At 35.9% G+C, this 26300-nt stretch overlaps 4 protein-coding genes across 8 annotated transcripts; 2 read left to right on the top strand and 2 right to left on the bottom strand.

Annotated features, from left to right (window-relative positions):
* Nucleotides 1–5353: 5353 nt before the first annotated feature.
* Nucleotides 5354–7626, top strand: LOC145626491 (uncharacterized). Its single transcript, XM_081678923.1, has one exon. The coding sequence runs from the start codon at nucleotides 5464–5466 to the stop codon at nucleotides 7270–7272; it is 1809 nt and encodes a 602-aa protein (XP_081535049.1). The 5' UTR covers nucleotides 5354–5463; the 3' UTR covers nucleotides 7273–7626.
* Nucleotides 7627–8552: 926 nt separating this feature from the next.
* LOC145627546 (uncharacterized) lies at nucleotides 8553–9671 on the top strand. Its single transcript, XM_081679922.1, has one exon. It carries the CDS (start codon nucleotides 8553–8555, stop codon nucleotides 9669–9671), a length of 1119 nt encoding a protein of 372 aa, XP_081536048.1.
* A 475-nt stretch (nucleotides 9672–10146) lies between these two features.
* LOC145628760 (transcription initiation factor TFIID subunit 12b-like) lies at nucleotides 10147–19723 on the bottom strand. 2 transcript variants are annotated; one of them, XM_081681152.1, is made up of 10 exons: nucleotides 19375–19723; nucleotides 18526–19128; nucleotides 17908–18114; nucleotides 14264–14896; nucleotides 13390–13464; nucleotides 12928–13006; nucleotides 11849–11913; nucleotides 11313–11348; nucleotides 10995–11227; nucleotides 10147–10704 (listed from the first exon to the last, which is right to left on the bottom strand). In XM_081681152.1, the coding sequence occupies exons 2-9, from the start codon at nucleotides 19072–19074 to the stop codon at nucleotides 11045–11047; spliced, it is 1827 nt and encodes a 608-aa protein (XP_081537278.1). In that variant the 5' UTR covers nucleotides 19075–19128; nucleotides 19375–19723; the 3' UTR covers nucleotides 10147–10704; nucleotides 10995–11044. The 2 variants fall into 2 exon arrangements, with proteins under 2 accessions (XP_081537278.1, XP_081537277.1); XM_081681151.1 differs by having other exon boundaries at nucleotides 10147–10645; nucleotides 19375–19722.
* Nucleotides 19724–21202: 1479 nt separating this feature from the next.
* LOC145628759 (uncharacterized) lies at nucleotides 21203–25595 on the bottom strand. 4 transcript variants are annotated; one of them, XM_081681148.1, is made up of 3 exons: nucleotides 23979–25595; nucleotides 22538–22639; nucleotides 21203–22398 (listed from the first exon to the last, which is right to left on the bottom strand). In XM_081681148.1, exon 1 carries the CDS (start codon nucleotides 25538–25540, stop codon nucleotides 24086–24088), a length of 1455 nt encoding a protein of 484 aa, XP_081537274.1. In that variant the 5' UTR covers nucleotides 25541–25595; the 3' UTR covers nucleotides 21203–22398; nucleotides 22538–22639; nucleotides 23979–24085. The 4 variants fall into 4 exon arrangements, with proteins under 4 accessions (XP_081537274.1, XP_081537275.1, XP_081537276.1 ...); XM_081681149.1 differs by lacking the exon at nucleotides 22538–22639 and having other exon boundaries at nucleotides 21208–21755; XM_081681150.1 differs by lacking the exon at nucleotides 22538–22639 and having other exon boundaries at nucleotides 21208–21752.
* Between the last annotated feature and the right edge of the window lie 705 nt (nucleotides 25596–26300).

The raw sequence follows: 26300 nt of genomic DNA, 5'->3' as shown, positions 1-26300 counted from the left end.
TGAGATGGATGAGGCAGAAAACCTTATGGATTTGATGGTTGAAAATGGTTGTAAACCTAATGTAATTACTTACAACTGCTTAATCAATGGCTATAGCAAGTCTAAAAAGATTGACAAAGCTCTTGGTGTGCTCCAAGAGATGTATTACAATGGATTTACGCCTAATGTTATCACGTACAACACTCTTATAGATGCTTTGTGCAAAGACAATCAGCTCAAGCGTGCACACCAATTTTTAAAGGAAATGGAAGCACATGGACTAAAGCCAAATGTAGTTACTTGGAGCTCATTGCTTAACGGCATGTGTAGGAATGGACAAATAGATGAGGCAATCGCAACACTGAAGCAAATGGAGAATACTGGAGTGGTCCCTAATATTGTTACATACTGTATCCTAATAGATGGTCTGTGTGAAGCTACTCGCCTTAGAGAAGCAGAGGATATATTCTCTTTTCTCACACCTAAAGGGCTGCATAATGTGCATGCTTACACCATAATGATAAAAGGGTTTTGTAAAGAAGGGTTGCTAGCTAAAGCCGATGAACTGTTGAAGAATATGGAGGACAATGGATGCTTTCCAAATGAATGTACCTTCAATACAATTATTAGAGGATTTATAGATGGAAAAGATGTTAGGAGAGCTTTAGAGCTTGTCACCTTAATGAGAGACAAAGAGTTTGCTGCTGATAATCACACTATATCATCATTTGTGGGCTTACTCGCTGATCCAACTGTTGGTGATGAAGACAAGAACTTGCTGAAAAAGTTATTTGAGCTAGAGTTAAGTGAGTGATAATTAGGAGAAAACTATCAGTTGTGACAGAGATGGGCCGGGGAACAAACATTTAGGAAGGAGCAATGCAAACACGATTGTGACAGAGATCAGAACAGACGTTATGAGTAACATTATGAATCAGTAAGTCATGTTTTATGTGTAACTTTTGATTGATTGTAGGAAAACACCTAAACCCCTGTGATTTGGAACATTTGTTTTTAATTCTTCTCGGGCTTGCTTTTACTTGAATGGTTCTCATGGAAGCAAATGTGCATTAATCTGTAAATTTTCTTTTACTTGTGATTCTATATTTCTATGATAGATGAGTTATGTGGAAATGCAAAACCTTATGGAGCAATTTTATTTCTAATGTCAATAGTGATGGAGAATGCTCGATCAAGAGTTTTCCTGTATTGTTGTTTAGTGTTTACAATATCCTAGTGTATGGATTTTGATTGACTGTCCATTAAAAGATGCTGCAGCTATCAGACGTTCTCATTGATCTCCTACTGAAAGTTTTGCTACTAAATTTTGAACTTGCTATATGTTTGTAATGAATATAAGGAATAGAGAAAATTTTGCTTTTCTTTGTTTGCTGCAGTTGATTGCATTTTAAATTCTTTTATGACGTATGAGACTAATGAGTGTTTTTTTTTTCTTTTCAATTGCTGACAAATCATTGATAAATGATTGTATGGTTTTGATGATTCTAGATTTCTAGTGATGTATTTGTTACTTTATTTCTCTTCAATCTTGAAATTAGTCAATCATTTAATAAAATTGCTGAAGGAATGTCATTGCTTAATTTGAAGTTTGGGTGATAGATAGTTTGCCAGTTTTTACTACCATGTTCTGCATTATTTTATACTCCGTAGTTGCAAAATATCAGAACTTGACCATCTTGTTAATCTTGCTCCGTTTTTTCAGCGAGAAACCATGTTCTACCTTTTGCCAAGTTATGATCAAAATTAATGTTGACAATGGCAAATTGTTACTCTGCTTTGTCTGCGTGGAACTTCCTTCTGACTTCATAAATTACCAACAAGATTCTTCTCCTAACTCCTAATCTCTAATAACACCTCCACTACCTGCTGACCAATTAGTAGGTGGATTCATCTGACGAGTCCAGTGCACTTGATGGGGAGATGTCATTTTTGTAGTATATAGTTTTTCATAACAACCTGAGGCTGAGATTTCTGAGGAGTCACTTGCTGAAGCTTATATTGACTGAATCTCTACAATTTAAAAACTATCTTGTGTACGTTGATTTTACTAGCCAATACGAGTTTTAGGGGAAACTTGCTGAGAAGTTAACATGTAAGTATCCATACTCCAAAATAACCTTCCTCTCTTTAGGATATAGGCCATATAGCGCAATTGTCATTTTTTACAACTCAGCAGGATGCTCTTTCTCCTAAATTTCCAAAGCTCTTCTGTCGTTGATTATCCAAAACTAATTTCCCTTTGCATCAGCCACACATAGCAGTAGTTAAGCCATCATATGAGTAGAAAGTCAAATTAAAATAGGGTGCACTTGAGTGAACTCCGGAGCAACATCTGCCAGCCATTCATCTTTGCTGTCTGGGCTTGGAGTCCAAAGTCAGCGAGTCATACTTGGGTTTGGACACTAGTCATTAACTCAGTTTATGAGTTGTTAAAAGTTAAGCTCATGATTTGAGAAGGATTTCCTTTGTTATATTTGTATTTTAAATGGTGGTAACTGGAAAGTGGGTGTAGCCTTGTAGCTTAGGAGAGCTGTGGACTGTGGCGGTGCGCAAGTGGGTGACTGATGATGGTTTATGGTTTGTGGGTGTTAAGTACTTAAGTGATGTGGTGAGGTGTGAGGGAACGTGGTGATGGTTTAGATTTTGGTGCGGTGAAGTTTAGTGTTGGGGGGGTGGGGGGCAATAATAGATTTGAGGACAGAATTTGTTAACTGGTGTTGATTTTTTTTATTTTAAATGTAGTGTAAAAATATGCGGAATATTTTTTTTTTTCAATGTTAAAAATAGTCGTGGTTTCTTTATTGTGTTAATGGTCAAAATTTTTGTTAGAGAATGTTTCATTTGAAATATGATATCATGACTTTTTAGTGTAAATCTAGTATAGAAAGTAGAAAAGATTGTCAAAAGGACAATTTTATATTCAAAATAGCCTCTTGCTAATTTGCTATGGAGTATTGATTTTCTATTATTAATGTTATTTACATTTCTGTCAATTTTTTTCCATAATGTTATCAAACAAATAAAGTAAAAAATTGATACGCCATGAAATGATATGTGTTAATGTTGGTGTGTTTTCTAATACGGACTATATAGTTATTAACTTATTGATGAATGGTAGATTCATGATTTTTAAGAACTTTGATAAAATATTTCTTTGTGATTGTTTATTTATCATGTCTCGTTTTTCCAACCTGTGCAATAACTAGTTACCCTTTAACTTGTACTTCCTCTGTTCTTTTTTACTTGACATGTTTCTTTTATCACGCTTGCCAATGCAAAAATTTAACGATCAATAATTTAAATTCTCCATAAGTAAAAATTATAAAAGTTATATATTATGATAGTACTTATTGAAACGAATCCAAAAAAATCATGCATGAATATATTTTTCCTTACATATTATTCACAAAAGACGGTCAAAGGAGGGATGGTGAATAGTGTAAAAGTCAAAGCGGGTCAAGTAATAAAGAACGGAGGAAGTAATTTAGAAGATTTCGTCTCATTTTAATATAGTCAAAAGATTCCAAATGAGAACATTACTATGAAATGGAAGAAATATAATTCAAGTAGGATTCATTATTGATTCCACAATCTCTGAGGTAGCTCCAATTCCACCAAGTGAATGCCAAGTTGCTAACTATTTCCTCTTTTTTTTTTTTTTTTTTGCCCATTATATTTTTTGGGATCAAAGTGCAAAAATGTTTACCACAATTACTCAATCATCTAAGTATATAGTCAAGTGAGATTTAATTAGATATGTTACCATGTGTACCCAAAAAAAAAAAAAAAAAAAAAAAAAAAACCAAATAACTATGCATATAGAATTGGAAACATTTTTATTTTTTAATATTGTGAAAAATTAAACGAGATACACAATACTCGTAAAGTCGTAAATGACAGATAAAGTAGCCATCACTTCTTATAGGGTGAATTTTGTAGTTTTGAAAGATAATGATAACTTTGATAAGTAGTCATTACAACTACTCAAAAACCAGTTGGGACTAAAGAAATTACTACCATCGTTTTATATTGTGCAACTAACATGTGTTAAAAATAGTAAATAGTTGCTACGTATCACGTGCTATGGATATGTTCTTTTCTTTTTAAGTTGTCTTTTTCAATGGGATAGGTTGCACCTTTCAGCCTTGAAATTGGGTGTTCAATCCCTACTCCAAACATTTTAAGGAAAAGGATTAGACCTGTCAATCAGGTCAAGTCACTCTGGGTCACGAGTTATTTCGATTCAGGTCACTTCGGGTCTAGAAATGTTCAACCCTAACCCAAGTTTCGAGTTCGGGTCAACCTTAATGGGTTTAGAACAATTTTTTTGGCTAATTTTTAGAAGTTTTTGATTTTGTAAGCTTACTTTGCCTTTTTACCCACGTTTTTGTAATCAAATATTCTCACTAATATTATTTTTAGCCATTACATGCTTGCTACATAATTTAAATCATCACCAATGGTCCGATTCAACAAAGTACATTTATTCCTAGCTCGTCAAAAATAATAATAAAATGGAAAATTTGACATTAGCTACCGCTGAAATCACCCTATATCACATTTGCTACCCGTTTTTAAAAAAAAAAAAATATTTTGCTACCACTTAAATCCCTAAAATATATTTTTCACTACCAAAGACTAAGGCCGTTACTGTTTCCGTTAGGTTGGGTTTTAGCCACCGTTCAACCACCTTGCAGCCACCCCTCCACTTTGAAGGTGGTATGTGGCATATGAGCGATTTGTGGTGACATGTGGCATATGAGTAATGTGTGGTTTGTGTTTTTAAATACTAAGTATAGATATAGATATAGATATAGATATAGATGTAGATGTATTTCTTAAAAAAATAAACCCATATGGTTGGGTTGATGAGTCGGGTTTGATTCGCAAATTTACGGTTTAAAAAGGTTCGGGTTAAATCGAGTTACAGCTCAAAAAATTTTGTTCAAGACCCACAAAACGGGTCGGGTTTACAGGTCAAGTCGAAAATTGACGGGTCTAGCAGGGATCCCTTATCCTTCCCCCTCACTCTCAAATCGGATAAAAAACTGTGAGGAAATGGAGTGAACTAGTCGTTGATCTTAGATGATTGTAACCGTTTTTTTTGTACTTTCTTCGTTTTCTTGTTTTGTTGCTACACTTTTCTATTTTGGAAATTCTTCAATAGTTGCAACAATTTTCATTTTTGACATTTTTTTTCTCTCTCTCTACTACTCACACGAGTCCCTTTTATTTTTCTCTCCTTTTCTCTTACCTTTAAATTTTTTTTAGGAGACTGTGAAAATAAAACTGTGGCAATTAAAAAAAACGGAGGAAGTATTATAACTATTACTTATTATTTGTTTTTTTTTACAATGGAGAAACATACCCGAAATAAGGCTACAATTCCTAAAAACTCCTAACTTGTAGTCAGAAAGTGAGGAATTCCCCAGTCTTCCAGATACTCTGTCTCTGAGTTGAGCAATGAAGATGGCGACAAAATCCGGTATTCTTCTTCCCTGCAATTCTTATTATAATGTCTTCACCTCTCTACTTGGATTTCGTTATTACTCCAATTGCTCTAAATTTCTTGCTGTTGATGATGATGACCCCAAATTGTTTCTGAAATTTGTTAGACAACAATCCAAATTAGGGTTTACTAATGTTGAAACCCCCCTTTCCCATTTCCACCATATGATATCGATGCGACCTCTTCCATCTATCATTGATTTCTGTATGTTATTGAGTGCCATGTCTAAGATTAAACCCAACCCCCCTTTCTCCACTGTCATTTCTCTTTCTAGGCAGCTCCATTTCTTAGGTCTTCGTCCAAATATTTACTCCCTTACCATCCTTGCTAATTGCTACTGTCGTTTGAACTTTGTTGATTTCGGCTTCTCTGTTCTCGCCAACATTATTAAACTTGGTTTTCAACCTAACATTGTCACCTTTAATACCCTCATTAACGGCTTCGTTCATACTCATCACTTGGACAAAGCTGTTCCTTTATTGGATAAAATTCTCAAGCTTGGCTACCAACCCACATTAATCACCTATGGTTCTATCTTCAAAGGTCTATGTAGGTCCGGTGATAATGCCGGTGCTCTCAAACTCCTCAGAAATATGGAGTCTTATGGCCATTTTATGCCCGATGTTGTCATTTATAACACCATCATTGATAGTCTCTGTAAACACCAGTTATTACCTCAGGCTCTCCGCCTTTTCAAGGAGATGAAAGTCAAGGGAATTTCCCCTGATGTTGTCACCTTTAATACCTTAATTCGAGGTATGTGCACTTTGGGGCAACAGAAAGAGGCCCAAGAAATGCTGACTGAGATGTTGGGGAACAACATAACTCCTGACATTGAGACCTACAACACGTTGATTGATATGTATTGTAAAGATGGCAAGGTTGGTGAAGCACTAGACATATTTGAATACATGACTGAGATTGGATTGGTTCCCAATATCATCACTTACAGCGCTCTGTTAGATGGATATTGTTTACGGGGTGAGATGGATGAGGCAGAAAAGCTTATGGATTTAATAGTTGAAAATGGTTGCGAACCTGATTTAGTTACTTACAACAGCTTAATCAATGGATATTGCAAGTCTAAAAGGATTGAAAGAGCTCTTGGTCTCCTCCAGGAGTTGAATTTTAAAGAAGTAAACCCCAATGTTATCACGAACAACACTCTTATAGATGCCTTGTGCAAAGATAATCAGCTCAAGCTTGCACACCAGTTTTTTAAGGAAATGGAAGCTCACGGACTAAAACCAGATTTAATCACTTGGAATTCATTGCTTGATGGCATGTGCAAGAATGCACAAATTGACGAGGCAATAGCAACAATGAAGGAAATGGGGAATACTGGAGTGGTCCCTGATATTATTACATACAATATCCTGATGGATAGTTTGTGTGAAGCTAATCGCCTTAGAGAAGCGGTTGACATCTTCTCCTTTCTCACAAATAAAGGGCTGCATGATGTGTGTGCTTACACCATAATGATAAAAGGGTTTTGTAAAGAGGGGTTGCTAGCAAAAGCCGATGAATATTTTAAAAATATGGAAGACAATGGTTTCTTTCCAAATGAACGCACTTTCAATACAATCATTAGAGGATTTATAGATGGAAAGGATCTTAGGAGAGCTTTAGAGCTTATCAGCTTAATGAGAAACAAAGAGTTTGCTGCTGATAATCACACTATATCGTCATTTGTAGGCCTACTCACTGATCCAAATATCGATGATGCAGACAAGGAATTGCTAAAAAAGTTTTTGGAAAACTGAGCAAGCAATAATCAGAAAAAAAAAAAATGAAAGGAGCAATGACTAAAGCATATATATTGTCAGCTGTGACAGAGATGTGTACACAGATATTGTGAGTGACTTGTAAATCAGTAAGTCATATATTTAATGTGCTTTTGATTAATTGTAGGAAAAAGCATTAACATCTGTTATTTGGAACATTTGATTTTACTTCTTTTTGAGCTTGCTTTAACTTGTATGGTGCTCATGGATGCAGATATTGTATTTTGTATCCATTTGCGTGTTTTTATTGTAGTGAAATTGATATGAAGTCTTGAGTGTTACCTGTAAAACTTTAAACAACTAAGCTAGCTGACATTCACTGAAGTCATCTCTCATGTTTGTAATAGAATATCAAGTTCTTGAAAACTTATAAGGGCTTTTGAAGCTAGCATGAATGTGTAACTTAGCAAATGACATAGTGTAAACTGCTAAGGGAAACATGACAGCAAGAATTGTGAAATCTTCTGGTCTATCATCTATTGAAAACTACTATCCACAAATGTATTAATTTAGCTAGTCAGGACTCAGGAATACATTGCTTAAGTTCATAACTCTTTAGTCTAAAATTACAATCATTCTATCCCGGCTGCACGCACTGCCTACAAATCGTCAAACAATAATCAAAGACAGGCCTCGGTTAAACTTAAACAAGCCAACAGATGCAATATCAGTACTGCAGGGATCTCCTAGTCTGTTTTACCAGCAGCCAGGCTCAGCTTTGAGCTTAGAAGTACTAATTCAGCAACAAAAGCCTTATATAACAACATTCGCTACAAAGCATCTGGACTCTCTTCTGATTAAGTGTAATTTTATCTAGTCCCTGCCTCCCTGGTATGTATGAAATAGCTGCAAATCAGAACTTGTGTTGGAAAAGGAAAAGTTAACAAAACTATTTGATTATTTTCTTACTGTGATTACCGGCAAAGGTGTACAAATTTATTTAATTAATTAAATTGTTAATGTAATTACCAGCAAAGGTAAACAAAATTGATTAATTTATTAACTAAACAAAGTAGTAGTTGACCTCATCTAATGAAGAATAAATCTGGGAATACATTTCATGTCAACCTATTTTTTATTAGCCGGCAAAGACATGGAAATCACTATCTTAGCAATGAAAATATATGCCATGCACGTTCTTGTTTATATATTCATTGCATACATACTCTTATTTGTCTTGCATTTATTCAAATTTCAATCAATCATACTTTATGAGTTTTATTTTATATACGAAGTACAAATTATAACATACACAAAAAATGCATCCTTCACCTTCGTCTGTAATGGGCACATCCTCTAAAGGCGATAGTGCTCGGTACTCTAATGGCAGCAACTTCAGTGATGATGAGGCCGGTATCTTTATGACTATTGATAATGAGAAGGGAGCTGAGTTCTTTGCTATTGAGCCCCCCAGAGCTGTCCTTACAAGGGATAGCTCGGAAAGGGAGAAACAGATCTCGGTTGACCCTATTTCATTGCAAGGGTCAAACACTATTAGGCAAGCCAGCTTTAGACTGGTTTCTCCTCCTACTAATCAGAATTTGGGCCCTAATGCTCCACCGTCTCCTTCACCACCACCAAAGCTCAAGTTTGTGAGCTCGAGTCTTCCAGGCTCCAACTCCTCTTCCCCAGAAAGTTTATATAAGAAGTATCAAAAGAATCATAGCCAACAGGCTGCTACTGCTCCTCGAAATAATCTCTCGAGAATGCAGTCTGTGATGGATGATACGCACCTTGCTATGGTGGAGGCTAACACGCGGAAGAGCAAGTCTCTTGGTGAAGGGAGAACAAGCGGTCCTGTAGATGATTTTGATCTCTGGCTTGAGAAATCAAGCCACAACTCGGGAAAAGATCAGAGCAGTAGTGGTAATAATAATAACAATAATAATAGTAATAAACACAGTGGCTTTTCCAAGCCACCACTTGGACCTGGCAATGTAGATCGCCATAGCAGTACGATGAAGAAGAGCAAAAGTAGAGACCCAAATTTTTCGGAGGAAAAATTTAAATGCGGCAAGTTGTGCCTTTTCCTTCCCAGAGGGAAGGGCAAAACTGTAAGATCCATCTCAACAGCATCAACAATGACACAAGCATCGTGCAAGAGCGAACCAATGGCAATATCGAGGAGAGTCTCATTGGAGAAGTTTGAGTGTGGGTCTTGGGCCTCATCCTTGGAGAATGAGGAGGGAGAATCTGCGAACCTCTTCTTTGATTTGCCGATGGAGCTGCTAAGGTGTAGCGTGAGCGACATGCAGTCCCCAGTGACAGCTGCCTTCGTGTTTGATAATGATGACGACAATGACACCAAGGAAGACGACAAAGACAATAACAAAGATGCCCAGATGGCCTTCCATGCCTTCCTAGAAGCACAAAGTTAAGATTTTTGTAGTTTTGTTTTGGTTTATAGTTCTGTGTTTTAGTAGCCCTCTTTTACTTGTAAGTTTGCAGATGCTTTTGTATATTTCAGAATAGGCATCTGAATTGACAATATAGTTGTGTATTATGTATGAGATCAAGTATGTAGCACTTGCTAAACATTTCCTTAAGTTTAAGTCTAAGGTTCAGAGCTTCTGCCTTCATCCTGTTACAAACAGGTGTATAATCTAGGCCTCTGACGCAGGCCTCAAGTTTGAACAGTTCAAATTTATAAGCCTAAATTTCGCCGTCTCATGAAGTAAACCATAAGATGTGCAAATCGCTCTCCATCCTAAAGAATTGGTCAATACTGGAAAGAAATACGACGTATCTTTTAAGGAAATGATAAATAAAATGCCACAAAAATCCTTCACAAGTTGTATTTCACATCTTTGCCATACTAATAAGATAATTTATTGGAAATCTTAGTCAAAGATATCATATAAGGTAATACATAAAAAATAAAATATTAATGTGTACTAATTTTATAAAGTGGCCTATTTCTTAATACAATCTCAGATAAAAATGCAGTCTACTTCAAATCAATTAAGGACAGAGAACATATCAAATTACAATATCAGAATAATCTAACGAGGGCAAAATTTCACAGTATAATAAAAATTCACCTATAATAACTTTTCTAAAGAATATAAAAAATGCTTCCTATTACAATTCATTCGTGAAATTAGAACTCCACTCGTGAATATAAATAAAATTACAGGATGGTATGACTATGAAAGCACATAATATACAGCTATGTAGTTTGTAGACAAACCTCCTTAGCTCATCATCTTCCACAATAATATACACAGGATAATTAAAACGAATTCCTAGCATGTCTCGAGTTGGTCAGTATCTTATTCGGCGCATCTTAGCGTTTTCCATTTATTCAGAATCACCTAGCTGTGTAGATCTGTACCCCTCACAGTTTATCAACCTATAGTGCAAGAGGATGTGAATGATACAGGGAGGGAGGTACTCGCTTATTGCATTATGCTGATGAAAATAAGTAAACGAATAACACACAATCAAACAATTACAACAGCACACTAAGACAAGATAAAGAAAGAGGTCAATATACTAGGTTGCACATCAAAACTTGAACCATTATGGCAGGATTCAGGGTTGTCTAGGTCTCTAGGACATTGATCATTGAATGATTTCATATCACTTGCCCCAATTATGGACACAACATCGGCAGCAGACAAAAAAGTAATGAATATTATTCAGATAGTCGTTCAAGAATATAACAAAGATTTTGACTACAATACAGAGGTGAAGCTTACCAAAAACGTTCACTCATTTGTAGCTGAACAGACAAAGCAGGGGCGCCCTATCAGAACCTTGTCATCTGCTGAAGCATTTGAGATGCAGTTGATTGTGCAACAAGTTGATCTGGACTAGGGGAGGCTTTCATAATGTGGTTGGCACCTGACAAGTTACCAAGTCCTTGTTTCACCATTTCTTTAGAATTGTTTGGGTAGAATTCTGATTGTGAAGACTCCACCAGGGCACGTATCTGCCATACAATTTTAGTGCACAAAAACAATAAGAACTCATAAAAAAGGAGACATTTAAATAAATTAAATGTAATAAAAACATACCATATCAAGGCGCTTTCTGTGCACATCACTTGAGGGCTGCAACCACCAGATGTCAACATGTTAGAACAAATCTAATCTCTCTTCCCCCGTAGATAATGATAATATCATAATATCATGACAATAACAATAACAATAACAATAACAATAACAATAACAATAACAACAACAACAACAATAACAATAACAATAACAATAACAATAACAATAACAATAACAATAACAATAACAATAACAATAACAATAACAATAACAATAACAATAACAATAACAATAACAATAACAATAACAATAATAATAATAATAATAATAATAGCCTCGTAGTTTTTCTCAATATATACGAGTAGCAAAGTTAGGTTTCTGTGAGTTCAAAGGAAGCCAGAGACTTCCTTCCATGTGAACTCTTCTCCCTCTCGCTCAAAACAGTCAAAAGTGATTATTATGTTAGCCTAAAAAGGCATAAAAAATCATTTTATCACAAAAGTTCAAGAAAGTGTACATCACAAACAAGAGTAGACATTTGCACAGCAAGAACTTACACTGTCGGTGTTGCTTTTCCGATCTTCACTAGAGTATCCTGGGATAGTCAGATGCCAATTTTTTTCTGCAATGGAAAATTTAACATTAGGAAGACATAAGCTCAATTAGATATTCTAATTCCTAATAAATGGAACACTTATCCAATAAACAAATGAAGGTCTGTGGAACAGTCAGGCAGTCAGCATCGTTTCAATTTTCAGTGTGAGATCCTATAAAAAGGCAGTGTGTCATCTCTCAGCCATCACATTTAACAACTCAATACCTCCAATTTAGTTACATGTTGGTAGTTGCAGCAAAAAAACAAAATAGGATAGTTGACAATTACTCCTATAGTCTTAAGCCAGAGAAGTTTCAGGGTTTCCAATTTATCCACCTGTTTTAACACATACCATTAACCCTCATTATCACATAATGATATGAGCGCACATACTTAATTATCCATTCATCAAGGTAAAGCTTCCAGTATTTCCTTGAAACAAAAATTAATACCTTTTAAAAGGATCCCAACAACACATGCTAGAGACCTAGATCGTGATGCAAGCAATAATTTCAGAATCATAATCTCAAGATCATGCATACTCCCACCAAAATCATCTGGTTAGCCTCCGAAAGGAAAACATAATAAAGAAAAAGGAACCTGGAACTGGCAGATAATAGTTACAGGAAAGGCACAAGACAAAAAAAAAAAAAAAAAAAAAAAAAACACATTTTCTCAACTATTCTTTTCAATAAGCATGTAAAGTTTGAAATACGTAATATACCTTGACACCATGCTGCAAACAAATTAAACTGTCGTCCCCAATACCATATGATTGATACTATTCCCAATAAAAAAAAAATCAATAAACAGAATGTGATTTGTAATCCCTTTTTTTTTTCAGCTTAGAACTTAACAGCAGATCCTTCAACTTGTATATTTAGCTCCTTTGTAGAAAACAAAATAATCACTAACATGGAAACTAGAAGCAGATTCAACTTTCTCCAAGAGTACAGCATAACAGAAAATAATAGAGATCAACAAATGCACCAATAAGGCAAACAATGCCCAGTTAAGCTTGTAAGAGGTAAGAAATGAGACCTAGGTGTAGCAACACATCCTTGGATTCCAGTGTTGAAGATTTTCGATGCTTTGCCAAATTGCATGCAAATGTAGTAACCTGCAAAGAAGAGCAGCAATAATCAGTTACACAAAGAATAACAATCAGAATTTCAAGACTTAAGAAAAAAAGATACTGTGGGACTGTGGGAATGACGGCAATTTTGAAGGTAAATAAATGACAATATAATAGTTTTGTTAGTTTTGTGCCAGAGTGATAACACTAACAAGAAATTAAAACATTTTCTTTTAAGTAATCTGGCAGATGTCTTGTAGTCCAAGAGCCATGGTAGAACATGCAATCAAACCCTACCAGGACACAAAGAAAATACCATTCCCCAACCATTACAAATAACCACAACCAAAACCATGATGGAAATCTAATGAGGTCTACAATATCAAAAGCTTAAGCAATTCATCAGCTAAAAAGATAGCAACACTCACTGAATCAATGAAGTCATCAGCAATATCTAAGAGAAGATCTTCAACTTCAGGATCCAGCTTACCATGTGCATCCACCTGAGAACAAATCAATTGCATATAAGAGCCATATAGCCAAAAATTGATGCAATATGTGAAGAAAGTAGGATAGGACAAAAGAAGGTCATAAGAAAGTGGAATAAAAAGGGTATATAATTTTATGTTTAAATATAAAATACTACCTCCGTTACAGGTTATATGCAGTGATTAGACAGTTTCCCTCTCTACTTTTTGTCAAATCGTTGCACATAACCTATAACGGAGGTAGTAATTGATTAACTTTGTAGGCTTAAAATTTCTTGAAATAGCACTAGCTACATAATGTAATTAAGGCAGTCTTGCACCGTACCAAACCAATAAATACCCCCAATTACTAACACATGACTATATGAGCATTCAGTTTTGACAAGTTAAAAATTAGCAGTAGTTCAATAGCACATGCAATGAATTTCCAAATCTGGGAAGGGCATGAGAAACTATACTACCCCTGTTTACAAAAGTTCTCAACTTATATCATTTGCACACAAATTAAAATAACAAGAGGGAGAGTGTATGTGGTGAGTGGGTGTAAGAGAGGTGGATAAAGTAAGAAAGAGTGAGTGAAAAGACGTAAATATGGTAGGATAAGAGGGGTAAGGTAGAAAAAGGTTTTGCCAAAATAGAAATAAAGTGAAAGTGTTGAGAACTTTCGAAAATGGACGAAAAATGGAAAGTGCTAAAAACTTTCAGAAACAGAGTTGATTTGTAATAAAGACTGCCATTTTCAAATTTCCACAAATCCTCCATATATTAGCTGCAATCAATGTAAAAAAATGAAAAAAAATCAACCGGACAGCACCTGGGAAACCAAATCTTGTATCTTTCGTTTCCCAAGAAGTTGATTCATTGCCTCGGTTCCTTGACTTGAACTACCCCCTGGAGTAGTTGTTCCAGATACAGTAGCATCTGGTTGTGATCCAGTTAGGCTTAATGACTTTTGGCCTGCTGGTCCCTGTATCCTTGGAGATAACTGTTGCTGCTGCTGCTGCTGATTCATAGTTGGTGATTGCTGTAGCAGGTGCGGGTGCTGCTGCTGCTGCTGTAATTGCTGTTGTTGTGTTGATGGTTGTTGCTGCACTAATGGTTGCTGTTGTAGCTGCCGCATTGGCTGCAGGGATTGCTGCTGCACCTGAGGGTGCCCCATTGAGGGCTGCTGTTGAACCAGCTGTGATAATTGCTGGGAATTCAAAGACATGGTCTGCTGCAACTGAGAAGATTGACTTATATGTTGTTGTAAGATCTGTCTCTGATTCTGCTGCAGACGCAATGATGGTGATCCAGGGGCAGACATCGCGGGCATTTGCTTCATCCATTGTTGCTGAGACAAAGAGTTCTGCATCATACCTGGCTGTCCATTTTGAGACAAGCCAGACAACTGAGAGTTCATATATGCCAATGATGACGTTCGTGACATGCTCTGACCCTGAATTTTCTGGAAGCGGAAAGATAATAAGCGTCAGATTCTTGATCACAAAGGATGGGCATACACACATACTAAAGGCTAAGTAAAACGTATAGGACTCATTAATGAAGAACAAAACACAGAGACACGATAGCGCATTAGGATCCATCTATGTGCATTTTAGATGGTTCACTATCATATACAGTAAAATGTAGGAGAGGGAAGAATATGTATATTTTTAATGGCATGTTAAATAGAAAAGGTGGCACTTAGTATTTGACTTTTGAACCCATCAAATCTATAGCTAATTCTAAAGTGGTTAGAGGTTGCAGTAGTGTTTTAGGAAATCTAGTGAAGTAGTGAGCCTAACTTAGTTATTGGTAGCATACTACAATATATTACCTTAAGTCCCTAAATACCATTTTTATATATTTTATCTTTTATTTCAGTATATTATTCAGGTCTTTTATGGAGCAACTACTTAGTCACTAGTTATGCTGATCACTGTCTAATTAGATGAAACGCTGGCACCAATTTGCTAGTGACAGTGAGTAGAACTGCTAACTGCTAGTAAATATTGCTAAACATGCACTGAACATTTGTGGAGATAAGTTACTTATCCAGTCATCCTCATCGCCTACAAAATATAGATACTATCTGCAGCATTTACACCCTACAATCAATCATTTAAGTACAAATTACAAGTAAGAAATCAAATAGAAATGACAGAAATTGATCTCTTCACACAAATGTTATATTCCCATACAATTGCCAATCCATTAAATTGGATCATTTTCCACTCATCTCCTTCCACAGTAACACAACATAGTCATTGACCCCTCAAAGTTATTGCTGCCATTAAAATCACTCTTCCTGGCACTTTAGACCAATAAATTATTGCCCAGCTTTATCAGGTTTCATCATTTTGTGTCCCAAGTGAACCCAGAAAAAACAAGCACATGATTGCCTGGGAAAGGCATCAGCACAAAGTGACAAAATTATGAACAAGCAAAGAACTTCTAGAGGAACTTATTCAGGTAACATGCAATAGCAATCCTGCAAACTTGAGCTATGAAGCATCATTAATAGAAGGGAACTCGTCCATTCAATTTCGCTATAGCATTGGAAGTGCCTAAATAATAAAGAAGCTGAAACGTCATCCTCATAGACCAGCTAAGATATGGACCCACTTTATAATTAATGACTGGCTGATTTTAATGTAACTAAAGAGATTTTTCACATTTTCTATAATATCTGAACATTCAGCCAATCAATAAGGTAATAGTTGCTGATTGTTAACCATCTTTAACAGTTTATAGGATTAAAGATTGAACTAGTCGAGTCCTACCCTACAACACCTGACAGATCATCAATTATGTAAAATATAGCATCTATGTCTGGCTTGACCTTAGTTCTTATCCTATAGTTCCAGTAGAGCCCTTATCTAGAGTTCTGGACAAGCTGGGTATAGAGTAAGCAAGACATTAAATTAAAGTAGTCTGGCAAGATGTCTTCCTGCTTTATAGAATTAAGAGAGTTTTGACAAACCATTTAAAGCAAAGCAGAAACAAACTTGAGTAACATAAAAAGATGGCTTAACAATTCCCTTCCCCCCCACCCTTCTTCTAGCGCCCCAAAAAAAAAAAAAAAAAAAAAAAAAAAAAAAAAGGGAAACAAGAAAGTAAATGGACCCTTGTTCTCACCTCAATCCATCTGATATTACCTTTGGTTCCAACACTTAGTATATTGCACTTTTTCACTCTTGATTATTAAAAAGTAATATACCATGCATAAATACACACCAAATGGAATGTAGAATTTATGACATACCCAAACAACTGGCCTGTCTTTATAATAAGGAACAATAAATAATACTACAAACGACATCATTGTAAGAATTATACTTTGAAAGCATATTTGTAAAAATTATACTTAGAAACCACTTTTACAGTTGAACCACTGAAGTGTTGTTTTTGCACACTTAGTTTAGAGTGGCATGAAGTGGAAAATCAAAATGGATTGAATTATTTGAATGTAAAATCGCACAGCCAAAGTCAATAACAACACCAATCCCAGTATAGATCCCATCAGGGCTACCACTAGGGAGGTACAATATAAGTAACCTGCCTCGCCTCAAAAGGCAGGAACCGATAGAGTAACTGTTCAAGAACTGAAGCATCTTATATCCAAAGTCTACAAATAGATATCCAAAAAAGTCAAACATGACTAAACAAAAGCCATAACATAATTATGTAATTAAAGAAAAAAAAAAAATGTGTGTAAGCATTCTCATTGCTTTGGGTTGTAAACACACACCTTCAATTTTTCGAACGAAAGTCACTAATCAGCCTAACAAATTTTGGAATATATGCAGGTGCTGAAGAAAAAGTTTGGGTAGGACATCATGAATTTAACTGATCCAAGGAAAAAAAAAAACCAGCATGGAACCAAGTAATTTGGTATGGACGACGGATTAAACCTTAATGTTTTGGGTTTCTTTCGCTACCCTAACCCCTTACCCCTCCATGTACAACATACGAGAAGAAAATGTCACTTAAAGCTGCTTTATACAATTTAGTTTTCAACTTGAAACCTGGATTGATAAGAGATGGGAATCTAGAGAGTTTGGGGACTGAGTGACCTGCTGCAGACATAAGCTCTTTTCAGACCATGCCATGTATTTTACTCAAGTAAGCATCCCATAAGTGAGAACACTTTCAGCAGAAACAAAGGACAATCTTCTTCAAACTCTTTCTTCATAAAAACAATCCATAACAATTGTTATATGAGTAAACTGAAAATACTTGTCAAAAGTGCATATTCCTATTTTGTGAAAAGAATCTTTCCTAGGTTCCAATTGTAAAAATCTTTCCTTTTTACAACTGGAAGAGTGAACACCTAACTGATCTAAGCAACACATGCTTTAGCTAAACATGTAATAAAAGCAGAGCAAGTTTCAAATCATTAAACCAAGCCAATGATGGAAAGAACAAAAGCACAAAATAAAGAAAAGGATTAACTTTTAAGGGGTAAATTTATACCTGAGGTGACGAAAGTGAATTCTGTTGTGTTAATTGCTGCCTCAACTGGGCTTGATTGATGCGTCGTTGCCCATACGGGACTGCACCATTTGCTCTTATCTGTGAACCAAAACCCAACAGCTGCAATGCTTGCATATGCGCTGATTGCCCCATTGCATTTGGTAATTGAAATTGCGAGCTTTGGAGGATATTCGCCCTTTGCCTAGGCTACAAAATTTGAAGAGAAAAAAGACAAGGGGTAAAAAAAAAAGAATGAAATCTATGCGTTCTTAACCAGCTATTAAGAAAGAACTACCGTCCAGGCCTCCACCATATAAATCAGAGAATTATCCTAAGAAAAAAATTAAAGGAGCCTCCATGAATTTAAATCATTTTTGCAGCACAAGAACTACTGATCTCTATTGACTATTGTGTAATATTCCTATTCCTTCTAGGTCTTAAACTATATTTACCCTTCCTTCAAAATCAGAGCAACTTTCCGAACTTGCCGTTTTTTTATTCATAGTGGTTCCACTAAACAATCAATATACTACTACTATACTATAGTAAATAAAAATTAAAAAAAGACAGAAACTATAAACATTATCCAATGCTTAAACAACAATGAGAGTATCATACCGAAGAAAGCAACTGCGACTGTATATTATTAAATTGGGCAGCGGCCACAGCAGTTTGGCCAGACAACACAGGCAAAGACCCACTTTGTCCAATCATTGTCGACCGAGACAAATTCCCACTGCCCAATTGTTGTTGCTGCAACTGTTGTTGTTGTTGCTGCTGCTGAGATGGTTGCTGTGGCTGTTGCTGTTGTGGATGCTGAGTCTGTTGCGGTTGCTGCTGTTGTTGTTGCGGCTGCTGCTGTTGTTGTTGTTGTTGCTGTTGCTGCTGTGGTATCTGTTGTTGCTGCTGCTGAGGTTGTAATTGTTGCTGCCTCAATGGTTGATTCAACATTGACCCACCAAAATTCATCTGTCCATACAGCGCGGCTTGCTGTTGTTGCGCTTGTTGTCTCAACAATTGTTGCTGTTGTTGTTGCTGCTGCTGCGGGTTCACTTGTTGCTGCTGCGGATTCACTTGTTGCTGCTGCAATTGCTGCTGCTGCGGATTTATTTGCTGCTGCTGCTGCTGCAATTGCTGATGAACCTGTGATTGCTGAAGTTGACTCATCCTCGACAACGAGGCGGATCGATGCCCTGAGGCAGGGCAGGAGGGGCGGCCGCCCTAAGCCCAGGGAAAAAAAAAATTAATTTCATATTCAATTATCTCGAAAAATACATAATTTTAGGGATATTTGATTCAATAATCAAATTACGCTCATAATTTTCGCTATAATGCTTCATAATCTAAGAATTTAGAACCAAGAACCCTAAACTTAAAGAACTTATAATTGAATTAGATTAGATCAAATATAAACCCTAGATTGTGAAATTGATATGATGATATTAATAACAACAACAAACGACTTACCTTAGAAGCTGCTTCAATGGAGGATAGAAGAATTAGATTCTAACGGAGAACTGCGCTTCAATGGAGAACGTTGAGTGCGCTTCAATGAAATAACTCAGAGAGGTAAGAATGGAGGTCTTTTGAAAGAAAGAGAATTTGATATAATGTGTAAATATTTTTTAATTAGGTAATTAGAAATAAATAATATTAAAAGAAAACAGAAAGCAGGAGAATATCCAATCCGATGAATCGATGATGATTGAAATTAGGCCTATAATTAGGTATTGGCACAGCTAGTGTATCATTCATTACTCAAACCAGTGCCACTGCAAATATACTCCATCATCTTTATTCTTTACAACTAATTTTTTTTTTTTTTTTTTTTTTTTTTTTTTTTTTGTGGAAAAAAATATATGCATCCCAATGAAATAATTTACGGGCTATAGTTATTAGTTTTAGGCTAAATGCTAAAGTTATTAGGCTAAAGGCTATAGTTGTCATTATTTTACATGTTGAACGTTGAGTGCGTTTCAATGAAATAACTCAGGGAAGCCTGAAGCCTTGGAGCCCTCTTAAAAGCCACAGTTATAATATGGGTTAGATGACTTAGATCCGTCGATTAAATAAATGGGGCGGGTCTACTTACCAAGATCAGTACTGCTTGTGATTTGTGATACGGAGTAGTAGCATTGACGTGGAAACTGTAGCTTAAGTTTATGCCACCGGTTTTATTGTACTTGGTACTAATCGCGATGTATAGTAAAGAAAACGAGGGAGAATAAATAACTAAATAATGAATAAGGGATTAGCCAATAGCCATAGTTGCCAAGCCTTGCAGAGTTGCAGAACTTCTTCATTTGTCTTTTGAAATGTGTCGGCGGAGATTGTAACAAACTAACGACTATTGTGATACATGGTCATTAATATGAATTACTCCCTCCGTCCCCCATTGATAGTCACTTTTGGTAGAAAATCACGGGAATTAATAAACATAAATAAGAAGTAGCAAAAGTACACTGAAAAAGTAAATTTACATTGGGTATGGAAAAAAGTAGAGAGAGAAAGTAATTAAAGTACATGGGAAAGTCCGAAAGTAAAATTTATATGGTAAAGTTAAATTTGCACCAATATTTTTGCAAATGGGAGAGAATATTGGTAAATAAAAATAATATTAATGGTACTTGAAAAAAACAAATGTGACTAACATTTTGGGTCACCAAAAATGGCAAAAGTGACTATCAATAGGGAAGGGAGGGAGTAGTATCTAATTAATTACTTCACCTTATTTTTGGTGAACTGAAATTATTTTTATTGAAACAAAATTATATTTGCTGAACTAAAATTATTTTTACTGAACTTAAATTAATTTTACTGAACTTAAATTATTTTTGCTGAATTGAAATTATTTTTACTGATTTTCTATTATAATTTTTCTTTAAGAAATCTGAATTTCATTGAATTGAACTTATTCTTACTGAACTGAAATTATTTTTACTTAACATTATTTTTTTTAAGGTGAAGTGAATAGGGCCTTAATTACTCCAAATTAGGTTATTCTAGACATTTTTCATTGATTCTTCAAAAAAAAAAAAAAAAACATTTTTCATTGAAGTATATGACTTGCATTAAGTTTTTGTTTGAGTGGAGATTTTATATCTAGTATATGAATTGTATAGATAGGTTTCATGATACATGTCACAGTTTAGGACTGTACGTGCAACCCCATTGGTATGTTGATAGGTAGGACGTGTAGAGTATCGTACGAGGGATGAGTTTATCATCATAATAGGTAGCAGATGAGTAGTTTAAATCAATCAATAATACAAGTATTGTGTTGCCAGTACCTTTCCTACTGTTAATGTAGTCCAAAATTTTTCAAGAGCGAGCTTCAAATTGTCTCCTCAATATAACACCAGCACCTCAAACAAAACATGCATGAGCAAAATGCATCTAGTAAAAGGCCAATTTTCAGTAATCATGTTTCCTTTCACATGAAAAATATCTCGACAATTCCATGAAGCAGATTATCCACTTGTAGGATCTAAATGGAATCTAACAAATATATAGAAAGGATATCAAGAACTACGCCCTTGACTTCCTTTCGAGCTTCGGAGGGCTTCTTCAGGAATAGCATGCTCATTTTTCTGTCAGTTCTGATCTTAAGTTGTTCTGAAAACTTTATCCCTTCCTCAATTCCCTTCTTATTTGCCAGAAGCTCGCATTCGTAGGGTTGATCCTCCAACTGTCCTTTTGCTCCTTTGGTTGATTATTCATCCTGCCAAGCAGTTGTCCATCCAATTCCTGCTATATCTAATCCATTCTTCCATCTGCTTCCAGGCTCCATCTACTCTCACAATGATAACGCTCCCCCCTATGAGGATTCCGCCCACTCTTAAAACCTGCTGTATTTTTTGTTGTTATTTTTTATATTAAGACTATGCTGCGTTTCTCCACTCATAAACCTTTGTTGACTATTTCAATTGCCCAAAGAGTGTCAAATTCTATACTAAAGAGTAAAGAGATTGCTAAGGTATGAATTTCACAAACCCAACCATCTTTTAATTTATGTTTCTTTTGCTTCAATTTCTCGCCGGTCTTCGCTCAACATCATTACATATTTACTATTAGTACAAACAGACTAAAACACATTAATCTATGTCAACTAAGTCATTTACAGGTACAGCATGATCAAAGAGAACTATATGAGCACAAATTTATACTCTCTACTATGTTTTGGCTAAGATTAGGTTCAAATCAAGATTGAATTATAGTACTGTACAATGTTTCAAAGAATCCACATAAAACTTGCTATAGGGAACCAACAAGAATAGGAAAGTGAAGGTATCTGAACTAGATAAATCATAAGTGTGTCTATAAAGATGCAACAATCTAAAGTTCTATACCAAACTCTCCATCATTGTCCTAAGGAAGTTATCCTCTTTAACAGCTTATAATGACACTTAGATCTTCAAAGCTCGAGATCTGGAAGTTGAGAAAAAATAAACCAGGTTCTGCACTTGACTGCTGCTCATTGACAACTCCCACCTATGGTAATAAAGGGAAGAGAGAGCGACAGAGAGAGAGAGGGAGGTACAGGAGTGATAAGTCCCAAGGAGCTAAAGGTAGTCAGCCAGAGATGCTTGATCTAGTAGAATAAATAAATCATCATTTTTGGAGCTCTTACAGGACAAGCACGATGAATTAGTTCACAGCCTGGTGGTCAATTTTGCACTTGGGTAATCATGACACTACTCAATAAAAGACGTAAATGCTTCTTACTATACCCCTGAAATGCAGTAAAAAAAATTATCTCATCACAAGCACTAATACTATGCATATGATATAATGATGCATTTAAATCCTTAGACATGGGGTCTGAATTAGAAAATATAAGTGAAAAGGTTACACCATTACATTAGAATGTCAACATACTTTCATGTTTGGATAACAATTTAGGAGGCAAAGGAAGGGGAAGGAAAAAGGGAAGGGGAGAGTGGAGCTTCATCTTCCCTCCAAACCTCCAATTTAGAAGGATAGTGTCAAACTGTCAATAAAAGGGAAGAAAAATGAATCCCACCTTTTACCTTCCCTTCCTTCCATCAATCCATTATCCAAACAAAGTGATTTGTCCCCCTCCCTTTGTCTTCCCTTCCTTTCTCTTCATTTCCTCCCATCCAAACAATAAGTTAAAGCCAAAGATCTCTATAGCTAAATGTTCTTTTTAAGATTTGGATGTAGTGGAAGCACAATATTAAATTCATACTGGAATATGCCAAAATCAACTTTCATGATGGGGAAATGTGCGGAAGAAAAGCTGTTACACAATCCTATCACCAAGTTACGCTCATCGGGTTCGGGTTCGGGTTCATTTCTAAGTTACAACCTGATATGGCTGCAGGAGTGCAGGATATTACACAACAGCACATTATAGTAAGCCAAAGCTCAATTAACTACCAAAGTTTAACGATCAATATCATTAAGATACACTAAAATATTGGCATGATGAAAACCATGGGCAACTCGTGAATCAATACTCTAGTAAGCTGTAACCTAAGTTTATACTCACAAATGAAAGATTACTACACATTTTTCCAGCTGTCCCACTTCTCTAAGTATTTTCCAAATTCCTCATTAGTCTCATTCATGTGAAAAGATAGGCCTTGGATTTTCAAGAATTAAACACTGGATAAAAAAATCAAAGATACCAACTTTACAGCCATAAATATACATGAAAAGATCTGATTTTAAAAGCATATAATGACCTATTCAGCAAACATATTCTCACTAATGTAAAAAAAAGAGCATGGAACAACAGGATTATCGCTTATCATAATTATTGCTTATCATAATTACGGAGTAACATAAACACTTTAGGTTGCATTTTAATTTATCCCCTCAACTAAATGTTCTCACTTCTCAGACCACTCTGATAGAAAAAAGCATAAATTTAAGAACCTGGATGCATAATGTTAATCTCTTTGGAGACATCTGGTAAGTGGTAATTATTTCAGGTTACAGTCTACGGATCATACAAGCAACTAATTAAAGCCTGAGGCCTGATTAGTAAACCAAGCATACAGCAAGATTTAACAAGGATAAAAAAAGGTGGATGATAGAAATCTTACCACTCTTCCCATGAATATGCCTCTTTGAGCTGAAGTCACATCTCTGCCATTATCACATCATTAAGCAATAAGCACCACAAAATTGTGCTACGCAATCATCTGACATATCAAGCACCTCTTAAAGACACTTCTAACTGCTCTATCCTTTCTGCCAGGTCATGCTTCCCAATATTCTTCAATCCATCAGTGACTATATCAAAGTTTTTCGACAAAGGCGGTAAGCCTATCTCAGTCATCTCAACCAAGTAGTTTGCAGCCTCAACAAATCTACCCCCACGAGCACACATCCTAATCAACATCGTGTAAACTGGCCTATTTGGCAGATGCCCTTTAATCTTCATGTCACTGAATAAGCTAAAGGCGTCATCAAACTGTCCAGCCCTACACAATGCCTTCAGAATCGGTGCATATAAACTCGGAAAAGGCTTATGACCCTCCTCAATCGAGCAATGCAGCAGCCTAAATGCCTCATCCAACTTATGCAACTTAGCAACAATTGGAATCATAATTTTATAGGTATCAATATCAGGGCAAAGCCCCAATTTACACACATCACTAAACAATTCAATGCAAAACTCAGCCTCCCCCGACTTACAAATTGCTTCCAACAACGAATTAAACGTCCTGATATCAGGCACAAACCCTTCCTTGGCCATTTTCCTAACCAAACCCTTGGCATTTTCAATATGACCAGCATTCAACAACCCATCAATCAACAAATCCCGGCCTCGAACAGGCGGATTAAACCCCTTCTTACTCATCTCCTCCAAAAACTCCTGAGCCTCCCTCAACTTCCCAGCCTTACACCACGCATTAACGAGCACCGAATACGTCTCCTTATTCGGGCTAGCCCCTTTTCTAATCATCCTCCTAATCAAAGCATAAGCCCCATAAAAATTCTTCCCCTCACACAAAGCAAACAACAAGGAATTATAAACACCAACAGTTTGTTCACACTTAAAAACTTTAGGGCAAGAATTAAAAACCCTAACAGCTTCATCAATAAACCCTTTACTACCATACTCACGAATTATAAATTCAATTACTTCAGTTGAGAAATTCAAAGAAGATTCCTTACAAAGCTGATGAAGAACCTTCCACATTGTCTCCCAATGGTGAGTTCTAGCTAGGGTTTTGATCAATTCTTCGTATTCAATCGAAGTAGGAGAATAAGAGGAGAGAGAATTACATCGCGCCCAATTGAAGAACCGGAAAGACTGGATCCCATAACGCGAGCACCCCCGAAGAACGCGGTAAACGAGCTCGTTGGTGACGGAAATTCGGAGCTTGTTTAGGGTTCGTTCGAGGTAGATATCGCGGCGAACAATGTTGGAGATGTGGTGGATTGCGGCGAAGTAGTCGTCGTTTTTGGTGGAGGAAGAAAGGGGTTTTCCGCCATTGGAGGAGGTGGGGTTTCCGCCATTGGAGGAGAAGGTGGAGAGGAGAGAGAAAAGGGAGTTGAGATGGAGGAGAGAGAAAGGGGTTGGTGGTAATAGTGATGGGAAGGTGGGGTGAGAATGGAGGAGAGAGTTTCGAAGGATTGACTTTGCAGTTGATATCATTCTTCTGGTTTTGTTTATTTTTAGAAGAAGAAGAGGGAGAAGTGAGAGGAAATGAGAGGGAGGTAAAACAATTATGGAGTACTGTATAAAATCAATCAATTTATTTTATATGTCACTTGAAAATTAAATTTTGTATATTGGCAATTTATTGTTAATATTATAGCACAAGTACAAAAGTACAAAAGCGTGCACTGGACTTAAACTAGTGTTAATATTATGCTCAAAATACATACAACATATATTGATCAAGAGACTTAGGCTAGTGTAAAAATTATGCTCATAATACAAATATCGATCAAGTGGAGTACGTGAATACTGCATAGGTTAATTAAAGGAGGGAGGATGTTGAAATAGATCTCTCAAATTAATTTAAACTTGGTATATCTCATTATCACATTGATCTTGATCTGTGTTTTCAAAATATCTTTAAATATTTACTCACAAAAAGTTTTAAAAGGTTAAATGAAAATCACTACACAATAAATTTTTTTTTTAATAAGAAAAAAGGGCATTAGGTATGAATAATGAAAATCTAATAAAAAAAAAGGTATGAATAATGAAAATGGAATCGAAAAGATACAAACAAGGAGGGAAAGAATCATTTAACATTTACCTTTCATTCGTTTGGTTTAATCATGAAAAGAAATCACTTTGGGCCTGTTCCCTTCAACTTATTTTCAGCTCCAATTAGTTCAGTTCATTTTCTAATTTCCTTCTCTCATAAAATATTCAATTCACTTCAGTTCAGCTCCTATAGTTC

The sequence above is a fragment of the Chenopodium album genome, chromosome 4 (genome assembly GCF_948465745.1).
Source record: "Chenopodium album chromosome 4, dcCheAlbu1.1, whole genome shotgun sequence".
Lineage (NCBI taxonomy): Eukaryota > Viridiplantae > Streptophyta > Magnoliopsida > Caryophyllales > Amaranthaceae > Chenopodium > Chenopodium album.
The sequence above is the reverse complement of the archived record's forward strand: the minus strand, read 5'-3'. Positions and strand labels throughout refer to the sequence as shown.

Coding starts and splice junctions, on each gene's coding strand:
- LOC145626491 (XM_081678923.1), top strand. CDS start 5,464: ATGAAGATGGCGACAAAATCCGGTATTCTTCTTCCCTGCAATTCTTAT.
- LOC145627546 (XM_081679922.1), top strand. CDS start 8,553: ATGCATCCTTCACCTTCGTCTGTAATGGGCACATCCTCTAAAGGCGAT.
- LOC145628760 (XM_081681152.1), bottom strand. CDS start 19,074: ATGAGTCAACTTCAGCAATCACAGGTTCATCAGCAATTGCAGCAGCAG. Junction 18,115..18,525: donor AGTCGCAGTTGCTTTCTTCG/GTATGATACTCT, acceptor CAAATTTTGTAG/CCTAGGCAAAGGGCGAATAT. Junction 11,228..11,312: donor ACAGAAAGCGCCTTGATATG/GTATGTTTTTAT, acceptor ATTGTATGGCAG/ATACGTGCCCTGGTGGAGTC.
- LOC145628759 (XM_081681148.1), bottom strand. CDS start 25,540: ATGATATCAACTGCAAAGTCAATCCTTCGAAACTCTCTCCTCCATTCT.